Source organism: Haemorhous mexicanus, chromosome 5 (assembly GCF_027477595.1).
Source record: "Haemorhous mexicanus isolate bHaeMex1 chromosome 5, bHaeMex1.pri, whole genome shotgun sequence".
NCBI classification, from domain to species: domain Eukaryota; kingdom Metazoa; phylum Chordata; class Aves; order Passeriformes; family Fringillidae; genus Haemorhous; species Haemorhous mexicanus.
In genome coordinates this window covers 14,104,745-14,122,679 of record NC_082345.1, presented here as the reverse complement: position 1 = coordinate 14,122,679, position 17,935 = coordinate 14,104,745, and the positions used below count along the sequence as shown (strand labels likewise).

At 50.3% G+C, this 17,935-nt stretch overlaps 1 protein-coding gene across 2 annotated transcripts in view; it reads right to left on the bottom strand.

Moving 5' to 3' along the window:
* Positions 1-4,707: 4,707 nt before the first annotated feature.
* The window catches only part of DENND2A (DENN domain containing 2A), a 58,401-nt gene continuing 45,173 nt past the window's right edge, over positions 4,708-17,935 (bottom strand). Inside the window, exons 15-20 of one of the 2 annotated variants that reach the window (XM_059845955.1) lie at positions 11,494-11,671; positions 10,263-10,304; positions 8,569-8,686; positions 7,127-7,366; positions 6,217-6,303; positions 4,708-5,412 (exon numbers count right to left, since the gene is read on the bottom strand). In XM_059845955.1, coding sequence (XP_059701938.1) covers positions 5,381-5,412; positions 6,217-6,303; positions 7,127-7,366; positions 8,569-8,686; positions 10,263-10,304; positions 11,494-11,671 — 697 coding nt within the window. In that variant the 3' untranslated portion in view covers positions 4,708-5,380. The remainder of the gene's footprint in view (positions 5,413-6,216; positions 6,304-7,126; positions 7,367-8,568; positions 8,687-10,262; positions 10,305-11,493; positions 11,672-17,935) is intronic. The other variant, XM_059845956.1, reaches the window with a different exon arrangement.

The window sequence follows — 17,935 nt, the reverse complement described above, 5'->3', positions numbered from 1 at the left end:
GGCTCTGCTGTTTAACCACTGAACTCTCACTGGAATGGATGGAGGCATTAACTGGGTGCATTTCCTCCACCTGAGGCTACTTCCACCAGTCTCATAGCAACTCCTTCCCACTGAGCCCACCACCTTTCCATCAGACACACAAACATTTACCATCAGCTCTCCTTTACTAAAACCTTGTTTGCAACTGTGGTTCAGCTGAAGGATTCTGTGCTCAGATGCCACGCACCCATGTGTGTACCCCGAGCAGGGACAGGCTGGCTGTGGCAGAAGGGTGCTGGGATGTTTGGGAACACAAGGGAGGGGGATTGGGGCCCACATAAGCAGCTGGGTTTGCTGGCAAGCTGGGAGGTGGGACACAGCAGGGGCGGGGGAAAAGGGCTGTGCCCCCAAGGTATGTCCCTGCACTATAAAAATTACTTTGGCTGGATCCAGAGTCAGGGGGAAAAAGCAGCTTCCACCTCTGCTACTGACTCCAACAGCCTTGTCCAGGCAGAAGGACCCTGAGCGAAGGCAGGACCTGAGGATGAATGTCCAGGCACTGGCAGTCACCACACTCCTCCTGGTGCTGCTCTGCTCAGTCCCAGCACTGTCTGGGGTACTGGGGAACCAGGCCAGCAATCTGCAGAGGCAGGCAGAGGCTGGCTTCCCTGAAGAAGCCCCTTGGCCACCTGGAGATGGAGGGGACAAGCTGCCTGGGCAGGGCTCAGAGAGGACCCACCCTCTGGCCAGTGCATGGAAAGTGATGAGAGAGGCACACCGCAGCTCCAGGTCCCTCAGCAAGGCCACGGCCAAGGCTCTCCTGGGCAGTGGGGAGCAGGTTGCCCCTGGCAAGGTCTGGAGGCTGCCACTGCAGCCCTCCCGCAGCAGGATGGCCAGGCTGAGCCACCACCTGAAGGACTACGGGAGGTTCAACAGTGACACGGTAAGCACAGCACCCCTGGGAGAGGGTTTGTGCTGGGGGGTTGCTAGATGGGTGGAGTACCAGGACAGCAGGAGCAGGACATGCTCAGCATGCCATGATCCTGCAAACATCAGGTAGAAAAGGTGTTTTTAAGGCCATTCCTCTTAAGATGCATGTAAAAGTGCCAGTCACAACATGGCCTCTCAACACAGCGTGGGTCTGGGTGCTGAGAAGGGAATGGGGCAGGGCCACCCCCAGATCCCCATCTGGTACCTGGCAAGGCTTAGAGCAGAGCTGATGGCTCTGAGCAGCTCAGGAGGATAGCGCAGGTCTGGCTGCAGTTGTCCCCATGTGCTGCCCTCAGAGCTGCAGGGACAGTCCTGCTCTATCCCCAGCCCCTACAGGGTTCAGAAACAGGAGGGGAACATTCCCCACAGTGTTTACTCCTTGCAGTGCTAACAAAGCTCTCCCAGCTCTGCAATGGGGGCACCATGCCCTGGTGCCCTGCTGGGGACAGCTCCTCTCAGCACTGCCCTGAGGGAGGCACAGCCTTTCTCTGCCCATGGGAAATCTGCTCCACAGGCTCAGCACAGCATCCCACAAATAACCAATTTCTCCTTTAGCAAACCCAAATCACGCTTTGGTGGCACACAAGTAGACCTTGCCTTAACCACAAAGTGCCGGGTGACACCGTGCCAGATGCCACTCAGCTGGGGCGGGCGCCACCACAGCAAAAGAGCAGAAGCACTGGAGGGATGTGTTGTGGCTGTGGTGGCCAACTTAGAGTGCTTCCAGCTAAAACCAGTAATGAACTGCCCCTGGAAGCACTTCCTTGGGCCCCAGCTTCTCCAGCTTCTTGCAGTGAAACTGCTGCTCTAGACCCTGGTGAGCTGCTCGTGCTGCTACTGCAGAGTGATGACTGGGCTGGTCCTGGCTGCCACGGGCATTGCAGCCACCTCTTCCTTCTCCCTGCAGCACTCCTGCCACAGCATCCAGTCCCGGCCCTGCCAGAAGCCCTCTGACTGCGGTGGCTGCCTGGGGCTCTACACCTGCAAGCTGCCTGCTGCCACCTGCAACCTGAAATCTGTCTCCAGGCAGAGAGGTGAGTTCTAAGTCTCCTGGCAGATGGCAGCAGGGATCCCCATGTGCAGCAAAGTGCAAACACACCCCCTTGGCTGCAACACTCCAAGCCGAAGCCTGACTGCCCCGTGCAGGGCTGGGTCTGGTCTCTCGACTGCCCAGGGCTGTCTGTCCTGCCAGCAGTAGCTACAGAATTAACAACTGCATGGTGGATGGGACATTCCCAAAGGTTTCAGGGAGGGCTGGGTTGCAGGACACCAACAGCCTGTGCTGGAAAACCAAGGAGGGGTACAGAGCCTGGGACTTAGCCAGTAGCTTGGGAGTCAACAAGTGCAGTCCCCCACATCACCTGCAGAGCTGCTCACATTGGTGTGTGAGAGCTGTTTAATTAGGCAGGAGATGTCAGGGATCAGAGATCACAGCTTTTAATGTTTAACCAGTGTCCTGATTCTCAAGCACACTTTGGTAAATCCATACTGCCCCCAGATCAGCCTCTTGCCCCAGCACGTTTGCCTACACCCATGTACACATGGTCACGGAGCAGAAACTTGCCCAAGGCTACTAAACACAGAGACCCAGCTCTGGTGCAGGAAACCCCTGGCAGGTGGAATAGGCAAGTTTAATGTTTGTGTACAGTACAGTGTGTGTGTGTGTGTGTGTAGCATATAGGGCATCCCCAGTGTATGTGTTCTGTTCATAGTCTCTGGTCACCTGCTGCTGGCAGCCTCCACAGGAGGACACACAGACCACCCATGGTCACACCCAGCACAGATGGTCTTATGGCTTTTCCTTACAGGTGGCTTCCTCCAAAGCATACAGAGCCCTTAGATGGAGAGTCAAGCTCATCTCGGAGCAGCACAGCTCAAACTAAAGCTGAAGAGGTTGTCCCGCAGCTGGAGATCAACACTTCCTGTCCAAGTTTTATTTTAAATCCTTAATGACACAGTTGTAAATGTTTCTTTCATTGTACTTCTCTTGCTGCTGCTTTTTAACACCCCCTTTGGGTTTTGTACACTATGTAGGCTTGATTCCCACTTTCCTGAGAGCAGCCAATAAAGGCACTGAGTGGTCATGGAGCCCTGTGCTGGCAGAGCCCCCTTGGAGCTGCCCAATGAGGCAAACAGGGCTATTTCACAGCCCTTTTTAATTTGAGCCATTAGGATATTGCAGTAAAAGCTGCCAGCATCTCAGCATGCTCACACACCAATTCAAGCTGAGCTAAGTGTTGGGCAGCCTGGGATCCCTCCCTGCTCCTTACCGCAGCTCCTGCCAAGGAAGGCCAAGTCCCACGCTGCTGAAAACATCACTTAAGGAGGGGAATGTGGAGTCCCCAGGAGCAGGCTTGGCAGTGTGGGACCATGTAGGAGACCTGCTTCTGAAGGCTGGAGCTGAGCCACAGATCAGCTTTATTTAGCATCCCACAGAGCTTTGCAGGCATCCTGGCCACCTTTACACATGTGGGGGTGACCCCAGCTTTGCAAAGCTTCATAATGTTTCCATTAAAAGCTCCTTCTAAAACAAGAACCAAAGCACAGCACTGATTCACCTCCAACCCCACTGCAGTTCCCTTCAATGAGCCACCACCAGCTCCTGTGACTGTGAAGTGGCACCAGTTTTGTTCAGCACACCCAAGGGCCAGCCCCCACCCCTGGTCACCTCTGAGAGAGCCTGACCCTGGGTGGGGATGGGGAGTAAATGCTGCTGGCTTCTCTGAGCCCCTCTATTGTTGCTTCCTCTGTCCCTGCACAGAGGTTTGGGGGGCACAAGCTGCAGGTGCTGCCTGCTGCCGCCTGCCTGGTGTGACACCACGGCTGTCCAGCATTTACTGTGCTCCCACAGAACCACAGAGAGGATGAGGTGGGAAGGGACCTATGGGGGTCACCTGGGCCATGCCCCTGCTCAAGCAGGGCCACCCAGAGCCATTTGCCCAACCTACCTGGTTGCATGGCTTCAAAAGCTTCACAGAGCTGCACTGGACCCACCAATCTGCTCTGGTGTGGAATGCAGGTGAAGTCCGCTGAACCCCACTGCTGGTCAGAAAGGTCATCTCACCTGGCAAGGCCCATGGACCACAGGGATCATTTTCAAAGCCCCTGGGGGTCCTGTGCAGCCCAGCATAGCACAGCTGCAGCTAAGGTACACCTATGCAGCTTTCACCCTGCAACCCCACAGCAGAAAGAGGGAAAGAGACTCTCCTCCAAAGAGCAGCCTCAAGGATGCTCCAGGTGCTCTTGCCCTCACAAGCAGTGCAAGTGGAACAGCCTCCACACCAGCTGGAAGAAAGCCCTCACCCTGCCTCAACCTCCACTCAACTCCCCTGACACCTCCTCACCGAAGGAGGTCCCCACAGGCAGAGGAGGGGGGAGCAGGAGGCCCCACCTCCTGCCCGGGCAGGAGCACAGAAGGCAGCAGCAGATACACTGCCCTTGCCTGTTCCCAGCTGTGCTTCCAGCAGCAACACCCACGAGAGCAGAGGAGAGCCCATCTGACCTTTGGGAAGCTCTTCCAGACAAGATCCTGCAGGTGAGCTCCACCTTGGGCTCTCCTGGCAAGCTGCCAGGTGAGGGATCGAGGCCACCTGGCCTCTGAGACTCACACGGGAGCTGAGGGCCTGGCCAAGGCAAGGGTCCAGCTGCTTGATGTACCCTCTGGCTCATGCTTGGTGCTAGGTGGGACAGTGGGAGCACACAGCTCATCCCTTTCCATGAAAACACCATGGATCCACGTGCCTTTACACAACTCACTTTTAATTACACTGCATGAGGAAAGGCCTCTCCTTGTGCCAAGACTCCCTGGTACAGCCACCCAGGGAGCTGGCTGGTCCATCAAGTCCTCAGTAGGTTTAGTGGTTCCCCCTCACCCTTTTTCCTTGCTTGGAAGCTCCTCCTGGTCAGTCCACATCATCCCTGCAGCCCTCAGTGTCCTTGCTTTGCAGAGACCTACTTTCAGACATCTCTGTTCTTCCCCTCCACGCCCTCTTTGCCTGCTCAGTCCCATGGGAATCCCCCTTCGCTCCTGCAGCACCAGGCAGAGAGGAGGCAGGGCAAGAGTCATCGGTTAATAACTGTTCTAACCTCAATATAAATAGAAAAGTACAACCAAATAAAGAATTGACTAGCTAAGAGATCCAATCCACGGGGATGCCTGCAACGTGCTAGTGCAGAGTTCAGAGAGAGTGCTTGGTCCAGTGCTTGCTACTGTAGACATCCAGAAGCCTGTCCTGGCAGCTGCAGCCACCCCACCTTCCTGCAGCACCATGGCTCTGTGCAGCTGTGGCCAGCGTGCCCAAGGCTGCTGGCTCCTGGAAGCAGGCTCAATGGGAATGGTTGATGAGTCTGATTTATTGCTACTAAAGTGGTAAAGCCATTCTCTTCTGTGGAATGAGGATGTGCTTCGCTCTTACTTTTTGTGGAGGAATTTCATTTTGCTGCCTGAAGAGACAGAGAAAAGAAAATGGACTTTCCACAGCAACAGGCAAAACAAGTGTCATTTCCCACCGCCTCTGTCCTGTGCAGCGCACTGACCCTGCTGCTGTCCCTGGCTCCTTGTCCACAGCCAGCTGCTCTGCAAAGCTGGAAGCAGGGGCCTGCAGAGCTCTGCCCATTCCTGGGAGCAGTACTGCAGGCTGACACCTTGCAAGCTCCCAGGCCCACCCTCCAGAGCCCATTTGTCCAGGGCATACCAGCCCCTCCAGCACTGCTGCTCTTAAATGGCCAAGAACAGACAAGAGGACCAGGGATGTGATCTTAACACCTGATCAGACTCAGCCACAGTGTCCATGACTTATCAAAGACTTCTAACCTCAGTCTGGAGTTCTTGGCTAGTTCCCCTTATAGTGAAAAATAGATTGAATCTTAGAATACCCCCGGGCAGTTCCCACTGCTGATTCCTAAGGGCAAACCTGAAGGCAATGAAAATTCTGTCAATCCCCCCATGAGGACCTGCATCCACCATCCCCACGTCACTGGCTGCTCCATTGCCTCCTCAGACCCCCCTGTCTCCTTTAGAAGACCTGGATACAGCTCATGGCCCAACCTTTGGTTCTCCGCCAGCCTCCAGACAGTGACTGACCAGGGCCAGAGCCAGAAGCGTGCCTGCACAGGGATACATGGCAGGCACTGGATGCCACACATAGTCACTAGCCCTGTCACCCTTGGGCAGCTTCTGTGCTGCCCAACCTGAAGGCGACAAGAAACCCAGCCCTTGGGAAGCCAAGGGTTTTGCTGGTTCCTTACCTAGGCCTTTCAGGAACCTATTGACTCCACTCTGCTCCCCACTGGGAAGTGTTTCCAGGTACTCCTGAGCCCGTACCTCAAACAGACCTGCAGAAATACAGAAATCAACAGCTTTTATTCTGTCTCTATAAATCCAAGTAAGAATGCCCACCTGAAAATGTACTGTCTCAGCTTACCCACACATTATTGCACAGGAGAGAGAACCACTCACCCCACCTCCTCCACCAGCTGAGGCCAGATTTGGCACAGAAGCTTTGGTCTGCCCCCTCCCTCCCCACTGCAAGGCTGACTGAGCTGCTGTACCTCACTCAGGGTACAGAATGTACCTCCCTTCATTCTGCTACGAACACAGCTAAGCCCAGGGAGTGACATCATCTGGGGAATCATCATGCAGAATTTACCTCTTTTACTCAGCCACCTATTCAAGCATCCCCTGCTTATTAACACTCGTCAGGAAGCTGCTAAGCCAGCACCAGTAGCAGCAGGGATAAGAAATTTCAGCTGCCAGTAGAGCCCTTGGGACTGTGGGATAACAGGAGTGAAGCTGCAGTAGCAGCTCTGGGAAGGAGATGAGCATCCAAGCTTTCTACTAGACAAAAGAACCATGACCAAGCCAGCTCATTTTTCCTCTAGACACAGGAAGAAGGCATGAGGGACTGCAAGAATAAATGTCATTCCAGAAGTGGAATTCAACGTGGAATGGAAGAGGCCCATGTGGAGGATACTGCAAGGGTGAAAGACGCCTGCAATCCCAACCCCATCCAGAATCCAGCAGCTTGCCTTCTGGTGCTCCTGTACAGACACTGCAGCCTCCAGCCACGGAACTGGGGATGCAGGTGGTGGCTGGGGAGCATCTCCCTGCTCTCGTAGGAGCAGCAGCAGCTTCCAGAGCCCAGCTGGAGCCCCTCACCTCTGACCCCCTGCTTCCGCAGCTCCCGCTCCTGAATGAAGCCCCCGAACATCTGCGTCTCCATGAAGACCTCCAGGAAGCGCCGGAGGCTCTTGGAGGAGACGGATTTGCGGAAAGCCTCGCGCTGCAGGGCCCGCTCCTCGCGCTCCGTGGGTGTCAGGAACAGGGAGTAGTGGCCCACAATCTCCACAAAGAAACGGACAAAGGCCTCGGACACCACCTCGTTCAAAGGGCTGGTTTCTAAGGAAAACATAAAGAGGCAGTGCTCAGGACAGTGCTGTAAGAATGTGCTAGGAAAATCTCTGGGTAAAAATTCCCTGTTTTTTTACAGATCAGGCCTGAGAAGAAAAAGTTGCTCAAGGGAGAGAATATCCTGGGAAGTGCTTGTCATGGAAGTAGACCAAATTGTTACTACTTTGAAAGACACCAAGCTTTATTTTGGTGCTCACTTTCCTCTGGTGGGATGGGGGAGAGAATCAGAAAAGTAAAAGTGAGAAAACTTATGAGCTAAGAGAGTTTAATGGATGAATATAAAACTGCGTGGAAGCAAAGCAAAATAATTGTTTTATTCAGCAGCTCCCATGGGTAGACAGGTGTTCAGCCCTGCCCAGGAAAACAGGGCTCCAGCACACACAGTGGGAAGACAAAATACCCTATTTCCAAACGTCTCCCCACTTCCTCCTTCTTCCTGCAGCTTTATATGCTGAGCATGACTCCATGTGGAACCTATTGGGCATGAGCATGACTCCATGTGGAACCCATTGGTTTTTTGGTGTCAGCTGGCTCTGTCCCCTCCCCACTCCTCGTGCACCCTTAGCCCACTCACTGTTGGGGTGGGATGAGAGGCAGAAAGGCTTTGGCTCAGTATGAGCTCTGCTCAGCAATGGCTAAAACATCCCTGCATTATCAACACCATTTCTAGCACAAATCCAAAGCACAGCCCCATACCAGCTATGGAGAAAATTAACTCTGTCCTAGCCAAAACCAGCACATTTTCCAGGCTCCTCTGCACCAAGGAGATGCCCATGCTGTCCCCCAAGAGAGCTGTCCCAGCCCAGTCACCATAAGCCACATGGTGGCTAAGGTCATTGTTGAGTCTGCAGCTCTGCAGGTGACTGTCCCCTGGAGGAGTCTGCATCACTCATGGCCAGCAGCAGAGTAGAATGAAAGCCTATGAAATCCCTCTGAAAAGGAGTACAGGTGCTCACTGAAATTGCAAGGGAAGCATGGCCAGAGCTGGGAAGAGATAAGTACTGTTTCTCTTCACACAGAGAACTGCCCCTGTGCTCTGGAATACTTCATATAGCTTAACCAAAATCCTGATCTACCTCCAATACCTGTGGTGTTAAATTCAGTACAAGCCTAGTTCTCCTCTAAGAAGTGACAGACAAGAAAGGGGCAGGAAAAGACACGGTTTTCAGCTGAAAGGCACTGTGCTTTACCCTGCTTGCCATTGACAGGGCCCTCCTCCTTGTCGCTTGCCAGCTCATTCCTCTGCTCCAAAATGTGCTCTAGGGCAGCCTGCAGCTTGCGGGGCAGGATGGAGTCCTCATCTTCCATCTGTAAGACAGAGCCACCTCCTCAGGGACTGGGGCTGGGACAAAAACATCTCCTACCCTGTCCCCAGCACAGCAGGGGGAGCACTAGAAATGAACTGTGAGGAGAGGGAGAAGGCATAACTGTAACGAATTTGGCACATTCCCAGCACCACCCAGCGCAGTACTATCGAGAAGCACAAGAGGAAGGAGAAAGGGGGCGTCTTTTCCTAAATATTCCCCTATTCTGGAGGAATTTTACATGTCTGACCATGGAGGTTATTGGGCAGGGCTCACCCCTAGTCTCACCATCTGCCCACAAGCACTGGCCCCACCACAAAGAGGAGGTGTGTGAACAATGCTGGCACATGGCCAGGCGAGCAGAGCCTCTGCTCAGGCACCAAACCTCTTAAACAGGCATAAGGAATTCCCAGGGAGCATGGGAGCCAAGGAACTGCCAGTGACTGTGCAGAGCTCCTACCAGCCCTGGCTGAGTCCGCTGATTCATCTGAAGCCTTCAGAAGAAAGGTGCAAAGCATTATCCCAGAGCTAAGGCAGCTGGCAAGTGAGGACTGTAGGAGGGCTTGGCCTTCTCCCACATGCTGCTCTGTGCAGCAGGAGGAGCACTCATCCCATCTGAGTCAGGGGGAACAGCAGAAGGAGCACTCAGCCTATCTGAGTCAGGGGGAGCAGCAGGAGGAGCACTCAGCCCATCTGAGTCAGGGGGAGCAGCAGGAGGAGCACTCAGCCTATCTGAGTCAGGGGGAGCAGCAGGAGGAGCACTCAGCCCATCTGAGTCAGGGGGAGCAGCAGGAGGAGCACTCAGCCCATCTGAGTCAGGGGGAGCAGCAGGAGGAGCACTCAGCCCATCTGAGTCAGGGGGCTGAGCCCCAGCACAGCGCTGACGCTGCCAGCGCTACTCAGCGATCTGCCAAAGAGCTCTGGGAAAAAAGAGCCTCCTGGGCCAGGAGTATGTTTGCTCATTTATCCTCTTCCCTTCCTCCTTCCTTTCCCACTGCTCTCCACAACAAAGGGAAGTGAAAATCAGCAGGCAATATTGCCTGCAGAGCAACACACAGGCTCCCATGTACCACCCTCTGGCCTCTGACCCACCCAGTGCAAGGACTGGATTGAGGAACCACAAGCTCCTGAGGCAGTAAGGACCTCAAAAAACCATCAAGGCTCCCCTCCCACTCAGGGCAGAGTGTGTGATGGGAGATGAACTGACAGACACAGGCTGCAAGAACCCACACTGCTTTCCAGCAGACAGTGCTGAGCCAAAGCTTTCTGGCTTTGTCCACTGCCTTACAGGATGACACTTGAGGACCTATAGTGCCCAAGTGCCACCATTTTCCCCTCAAAAAAAAAAAAAAAAAAAGAGAAAGAGGTAATTCCCAATGATTTAGTCCTCAGTAGCTGTGGTTTGGGATGCTGATGTTACATATACACAGCAACCCCTAAAACGCTGCCCACCGCAAGCCCTGCCTTGGTTTTTGAGTGGGGAGAATGTGATCCATCCAGCCAGGCAGGTCAGCAAACATAGATGGAGGTAAGTTATGGAGGAAAAAGGGGAGAAAAGGATGTGAATTAGCTCTGCTCACCTGTCTCAGAAACCGATTATTTACAAGGTCAACGACAAGGACCTAAGAATGAAAGAGCAAGAATCAAAAGGGGAAGCAATTATTTCCACCATCAGAGTTTATCTTAATCTGTAACTGCTCTGGAGGAAACACTTCCCTGCTCCTCCTACCCTCCACTGCAGCCTGAGGAGGCACCCAGCATGACCCAGGAGCACAGCCCATGTTGTGGCTTTCTAGGGATGCCACTGCAAACCACAGCTTAGCTTGGACAGCAGGAACTGTGCTCCAGGCCTGGCCCTCTGCTCTTTTACCACCCAGCAGGGTCAGAGCTTCATCCTTTCTCCCCGTGTGCTGCACCGCTGTCTCCTGGGAGGCAGGCAGGGAGGGAGGGAAGTCCCTCCCTCAGCACATTCAGTCTTGCTGTGCTCACCCTTGTGCCTCAGGAATCCAATTCTTAATTATTTATTGCTATCATGAGGCTCCTGTGTTAACCCAAGGGGCCAGGCTGTAGCAATCACACTTAAGACTGACAGGATTTGCATGCAGCCCCTGGACAGCACTGTGCAGAAACCAGCATGAACTGTAATAAAACCATCTCCTAGCCACAGCAGCCCCACAGTGGAAGATTCCAGCCCCCTGCCTTCCCAAGCTGTGGCCAAAGCAGAGCACAGACCTTTGTCTGCCTGGGGGAACACCCACCTCTGCCCTTACCCCACGCTCACAGCAGCCAGAGGATGAGAGCTCTGCTCCCTGGCACTGCCAGCTGACAGAAAACAGCTCAGTCCAAAGGGAACAACCTCGAGTACAGCATGGTGTGGATGCAGGACTCACAGTGGGGATGCAGGACTCAGAGAGGGGATGCAGGACTCACTCACAGTGGGATGTAGGACTCATGGTGGGGATGCAGGACTCACTCACAGGGGGGATGCAGGACTCACTCACAGGGGGGATGCAGGACTCACTCACAGGGGGGATGCAGGACTCACTCACAGTGGGGATGCAGGACTCACAGTGGGGATGCAGGACTCACTCACAGGGGGGATGCAGGACTCATGGTGGGGATGCAGGACTCACTCACAGGGGGGATGCAGGACTCACTCACAGTGGGATGCAGGACTCATGGTGGGGATGCAAGACTCACTCACAGGGGGGATGCAGGACTCACAGTGGGATGCAGGACTCATGGTGGGGATGCAGGACTCACTCACAGGGGGGATGCAGGACTCACTCACAGAGGGGATGCAGGACTCACCTCCTCCACGGGCAGCTCCTTCAGGCGGGGCAGGGAGCTGGAGAGCAGGCCGATGAGGAAGGGGGTGGGCGAACACACGATGTCGATCATGGACGGCGGCAGCACAGGGATGTAGGTGTGCTGCCAGGTGAAGGGGTACAGTAGGGCCACCGTGGCGTGGCAACACTTGGAGAGAGTGCTGGAAGACAAAATACAACCCAGGGCAACAGCTGATCAGTCAGGAAATGAGGGGTGCTTCCTAGAAATCAACTGCTCCCTGATTGATCTCTCTAATTACTAGGGGCTTTCCCACATTTCTGACCCCATTTTTCAGCTTCAGAAGCAATGACTTCTGAAATATGACCCCAGCCCACATTCTTATGACAAGAGATGGAATCCACTGAATCAGGGATCTGCTGCTCCAGTGTCCTGATGGAAAATATCAGACAAACACTGCATCTTCTATGTTACTACCTCTCCTTAAAGAAATGAGTTCATTCTGCGACAGCTCTCTGGCAGGAGTCAGGCAGGATATCCAGTTAGCCATGGCAGAGCTTGCCACAGGGCACCAGTTATTCATCTCTTCTGAGTCTGGAAGGATTTTTATGTGTCAAGAGAGGGGGAAGGCTAGCTGCTATAAATCCCGTATATATATGTATATCTTGTATATCTTATGTACATAAGTATCTTATGTACATATGTATATCGTATGTATATATGTATATGGTGCTATAAATCTTGTATATATAACATTATTTGGTTTTACCAGCGTCCAGGAAAGGAGAGGACGGAGCCTGGTGCAGCATGCAGGAGCCATGTGGATTGAGAAGGATGCCCAGCTGGCTCCCATAAGACTCCATGGGAGAATTTACATTCAGCAAGCTGGGTTTATTGCTGACTTGAGAGGGAAGAGGTTTGATGGGTGTGGACTTGAGCTTGCTCTGAAAAGTGCAGCCTTCTTTCCCTTCCCACTCCAGTTAAGTTTGGTGGATGTGCATCCCTGTGCTGTGTCACTAGGGCACACTGAGCAGAGTGACATGGCTGGGGGACAGCTGGCTGGTTTCCATCATGTGAGCTCAGGTTAGCAGAACAAAATTGTGGTTGCTGGGACATCAGTGTGACAGCATGAAGCAATCAGGCAACAAACATTGTTAAACTCATGACACTTTTTGGAGATGAGGAGATCCCAGGGGAGAGGCTGGAATCTGCTTAACCTGAAAATTTTATCTGGGACTGTGACAGGGAGGGAACTAGCACTTGGGAAAGATGTGTGTTCTGAGAAAGTCTCTTCACAAAATGGGGACAGTTTCCTCTCTCTTCACTCCCAGAGGACTGTCTTTTCTAAGGGGATACTCTGTAAAAACAGAGGAAGACCTTCCAAAGGCTCTGTTACAGGGTGGTAGCTTTAAATGGGAGAAAACCTTCAGTTCCACATTGGTTTTTGGGAAGGTGTGAGTGTATCCCCCTCCCAGCATTGACTCCTCCAGGCTGCCCCTCTGTTGCTGCTCTCCAGCTGTGCCTGCCATCATCAGCTAGCCCACACCTTGCCATGTCTATCACAAATGCAAAGTAGATAATGAATCTGAGAAAAGCAAAATTAAAACAATGAGAAAACACGGAGTTAGCAAGAAACAGAAACATTAAAAAAAAAAAAAAAACAAAGAAAAAAAAACCAAAAAAAACCAAAAAAACCCCAAAAAAACCAAAACGCACCCAGAAAAAAATCTGGGAATAATATCAAAGTAGATGATTTTTGTTGTATCCTTCATACAACTTAATCTTGAAAGGAACTGCAACAAAAGGGAATGTGTCATCTCAGAAGTGCACTCCAAGCTAATGAAATCCTTTAAAAACCATCTCCTTCAAAGCTGTGCTATTCATACATTTCAGGTCATGTTAGCAGATACAAAAGCAGGGCCTTCTCTTCCTCTCCATTACTGCAGAGCATATTTTCCACTCCTCGATTTCTGACTGATAATAGAGCTGGTAATAGCAGCAGCAGCATAGTGAAAGCTGAAAGAACTGCACCTCTCATCACTTGTGCAGAGCAGTGGGGCATTATCACCACCCACCGTTCCTCTTCTTTGAGCAGAAGGTGAATGTGGAAGTGTTAGAAGTTTTACATTTGTCACCAATCCTCTATTTTGAGGGTGTTTCCAAATTTTCTGCCTAAACATGGGACCTGAATTTACAGACAGCATGTGAAAACCCATGGAAAACATCTCCGAGCCCAGGTAGCTCCACAGAGGAACAGTGAGCAGCTGAAGTACATGGTTATTTATGGCATGGTGAGATATTATGGCAAGCTGTCTCCTGCTATATTTATGGTGCCTTGTTCTTGCCTCAGCCCAGTGAGTACACATGGTAAGTGAGAGATTGAGTGGGAGGAGAGATGGCCGAGCTCCAGTGAGTGCAAGTCAAAGGCAGAGCTAAGTCTGAAATTGTACACACCAGGCAGTGGGAAGTAAAGATAACTTCCCCTTCCACCCTTCCATCTGTGCATGACTCAATGCCTCCAGGGTGAAACCCACTGATCTCTGCTCCCAAACATTTCTCACTGGAAGACCTTTCCAGGGAACAATACTGGTAGGGTTGAGGTCTGTGTGCCTCTCTTGCAAGCAGAGCAGTTCAGGGATGGACACAGAGGAGGTATCACTGACGTACCATTTTCACATGTCAGACTTGCTCTGCAGGTAGTCTCAGGGAGCTGCAGGTTGCCAGGAGCCCAGGAGAACTGTGGCCATCTAGAGTGACTCAAGCCTAAGATCTCTCTTTCTCTTGCATTTGGCACTGCAACAAGCACTAAAGGACTGCTGACTCACACCAGGCTGATGAGCCTTGCAAAAGAATCCAGCTTGATAAATCCCTTTTATGCCACCTGTGTATCTCTTCAGCCAGCAGCCAGGTGACTGCAGTGTGCTGTGTGTCAGGAGCCACCCTCAGGCCACACAGGTTCAGTCCAGCTGTTCAAACTGAACACAGGCACCACTTTCTAAGGCTTTTGGTTTCTTGAGTAGCCTTTAAAATGCTGCAGGTCTTTGAAGAACGCTTTCAAGACACTGAGCACATTTTCAGGGGTTCATTCAGCCTTCTGCAGGGAACACAGTAGAGCTGCATGTTGCTCACAGTTGAGACTGAGATGCCAAGGCTAGTACTGAGGCTAAAAAGTACTGAGTACACAAGAGCCTCAGAGCCCTCCCAAAAGGGCTGATTTGGGTAGGGACTGGCACACAGATCTCTCTGGGTAAGCATTCCCTTGGTCAGAGCAATGATACTGCAGCAACTTGTGACACTTGTTTGCTTAACAGGCCTTCCCAGCACACAGCACAAGCCCAGCACACAGCACCCTGGGAAGCTGCTGCTTCTTGGGAGCCACCTTGAACACAGGTGGCCAATACAGACAGCTGAAACTACATAGAAACCCTTCTTCCTCTCCTGGGAAAACTTGCTCCAAGACTAGCTTGACGTGCTCTAAAAGACACCTTGACAAATTGCAACAGCTTCTATGGAGGGATACTGGCTGTTCAGCCTGGTTGCTTTCCACTCCAAAGGCAAGCATATGTGATAAAAAGCCTCCAAAGCTGACTCCCTCTTTGGGTTTAGGATCTGCATGATTTCTGAAAAACACCATTGAATCAAACATCCTGCTGTAGTTTAATGCCAGGAAGTCCTGTGGTCCCTGCACTAACCAAATTGCTCATAATATGCTGGCATTTGGCAATTTAAGACTATTTGAATATCTTTTAATTTTTTTAATAAGATCTGCCACAGTAGGATTTGTTTTACAAACACCTTCAGATTTCTGACACTGTGTCACATCTGGAGTTACTTATGATGGATTACAGTTCTGGTTTACAACATTTAGCAGGCACAGGAGCTTCCAAGCATTGTCCCATGACTTCACACAGAACTGCTGCAAATCCCACCTGGAGGATGCCAAGTTCCACCAGCTCTCTGGGGACCCTCTCTAACTCCACAACGTGGCAGGTTTGTGCAGGTGAAGAAATGAGTATTAAGATGATCTGAGGAGACAACACTATTATCAAAATTCATCCTTGGGTTTCTTCTCCCTAATCACTGGGCAAAAAGGGAAAAACCTGTGAGGCTGATATTCACAGCCCCAGATTTGTTTTTGTAGCACATGGTAAAGGGTTCTTCCTGATGATTAATTACCTTTTGCTGGGGATGACCACATTTAAAGTGTCTACTCTAATTCTTTCAGATCTGCCTTTGATAACAATGACCACTTTGTGTTGTTGATACAGCTGTGGTTTCTGGCAGAGACAGAGGCAATTGCTTGAGTTGGTCAGATCCACAACAAGCTTTTGAGATCTGGAAAAAGGAGGCTTTGATTTTAAGCCTGTGCAAGCTTTTCTTTTTAAAAAGCCTTCTGAATCACAAGATCTCCTGCTCAGGCCATTAAAAACTGCCCAGCTTGAGCTACCTTGTGACATCAGGTGATTTTAGCTGAAAGATGCCTTCTAAAAGGTTGTTTGGCAGTGCCTGGAGCTGCATGCCAGGCAACATCCCTTTGAAACAAAAGCAGCTCTCATGTTGCAGTGTCTAACCCATGCCACCGTGTCCACTGCCCCAGGACTAAAGTTAACATTGCAGGAATGAACAAAAGCTGGGGGAAGACCAACACAGTTTTAACAAAGTCATTTTCCTGGGTTGTGAGGCAATGTATACTCCAGTATCCATGGTGACCGAGAAAAAAACCCACCCAAAAACTAATAAACCAAATTCTTTCCTTTTCCGCTGCCAAGTTGTGGATTGACAGGTATTTAAACACTCAATGCTCATTCTAAAGATGGAAAAGACAAAGTTTTTCACTTGCTGTACACTTGTTAGAAGCATTTTTTGGCTCAGCTTGAAAACATTTCACAGTTTGTGCAGTATTTGGCAGGAGACCTTTCAGATTTCTTTTCCCAGATTTCTTTTCTTTTTCTTTTATAGCAATTAAAGGATGTAAATAAATTGTACATATCATTTCTCTGTCCCTCACACCCAGACACACCTTTACAAAAAAGGACAGATAGTTATTGATAGTACCCACATGAAGAACCACAAAGATTAATGATAAATGTAATTTATTGTGTATCTTTCACTGTGTCACCTGCACTCTTCCCATTAATCCATCTCAGCTGGATTATTCCTAGCATTCCTAACCTCTGAGCAGTTTCCAACAGCTGCTTTTATAGTTTTTTTCCTTCTCTTCAGCTATTTCCAAAAAGCGTTTCTTATCTTTCCTCTCAAATTGGCATTTTCACTCCTAAAGTGAATGCTACTTAATACTCATTGAGGTCAATGTATTCCTGTCCCAGGAAAAATATAATTTGGACAGAAGATCCTGTATCTACAATAGCATCAGATTTCAAAACACAGAAGGTCCACCTATGAATTGAAGAGACTGTTCACCTTAGGAAAGGCTCACAATGCCAGTCCATTCAAGTCACTGAACTGGATTAAAATACACAAGTTATTTAATTTTGAGGGCTATTTTCTTTGTTTTCAGCATTTCACATCTTTACAGTCCTTTGGGATAATTTCCAATAATAATAATTTTTGCTCCACAAAAATAAGCTAGAGAAACTTCATATTTTGTAAGAGGAAAAGAAAAAGACTCTCCCAAAATTGCTCAGAGCAAGGTCTTCTCAGAAACATCAAATATTAAAAGTCTCATAGAGAGCTGGAAAATCTATGGTAAATATTTGAATCTGAGCCCTGTGGTCTAACAGACTCTGGATCTTTTAAACATGACAATTCCTTTTTCACAGGGGAAAAAAAAAAGCTGTTTATGAGATATTTAGAGATTCTAGAAACTATGATTCTATAGCTCTCTCCCACTCTCTTTACAGCCTGTACAGCTGGATTAATTCCTAAGGACCCTAGGTATCCTGACAAAAGATACAGGGGTGGGAAATGAACACCAAAACCCATCAAGGTGCTTTCAATTACAGATATCTCATCCCATGCTCAGAATACAGTGTTGTGCTGCCATGTAAAGATGTGATAGGAAAAGATTTGTTAAACAAATGTTCATTCTAAAGTGATGTCTCAACCCCCCCATCAAAAAATTCCCTGCCATTTCCTGATACCACCCAGCTCTCATGTAGAGATTACAATGTCAATCTGTGTCCTTAAAATTTTTTCTTAGAATGTAAAATTTATCCTACAGAAGAAGAGAAAAATATTTGAGAGCCTGTTACCATAGATTATGTCATAAATCATATATGTAACATAGAGGTGTAGTGTTTGGATGAATTCTCTCACTTTCAATACAAATCTAAATGTTCTGCATGAAATGTGTGGTTAAAGTATCCAGAATACCAAGTTTCTACACACATAACATATCAGTAATTATAAAGAGGCAAATTTTCCCCTTTCTGAACCAAGACATCTGCAAGCAGCCAGTGCTGCAGCTTCCCTCTCCCCAGCCTTTCTATTGCTATGATGAAGTTGC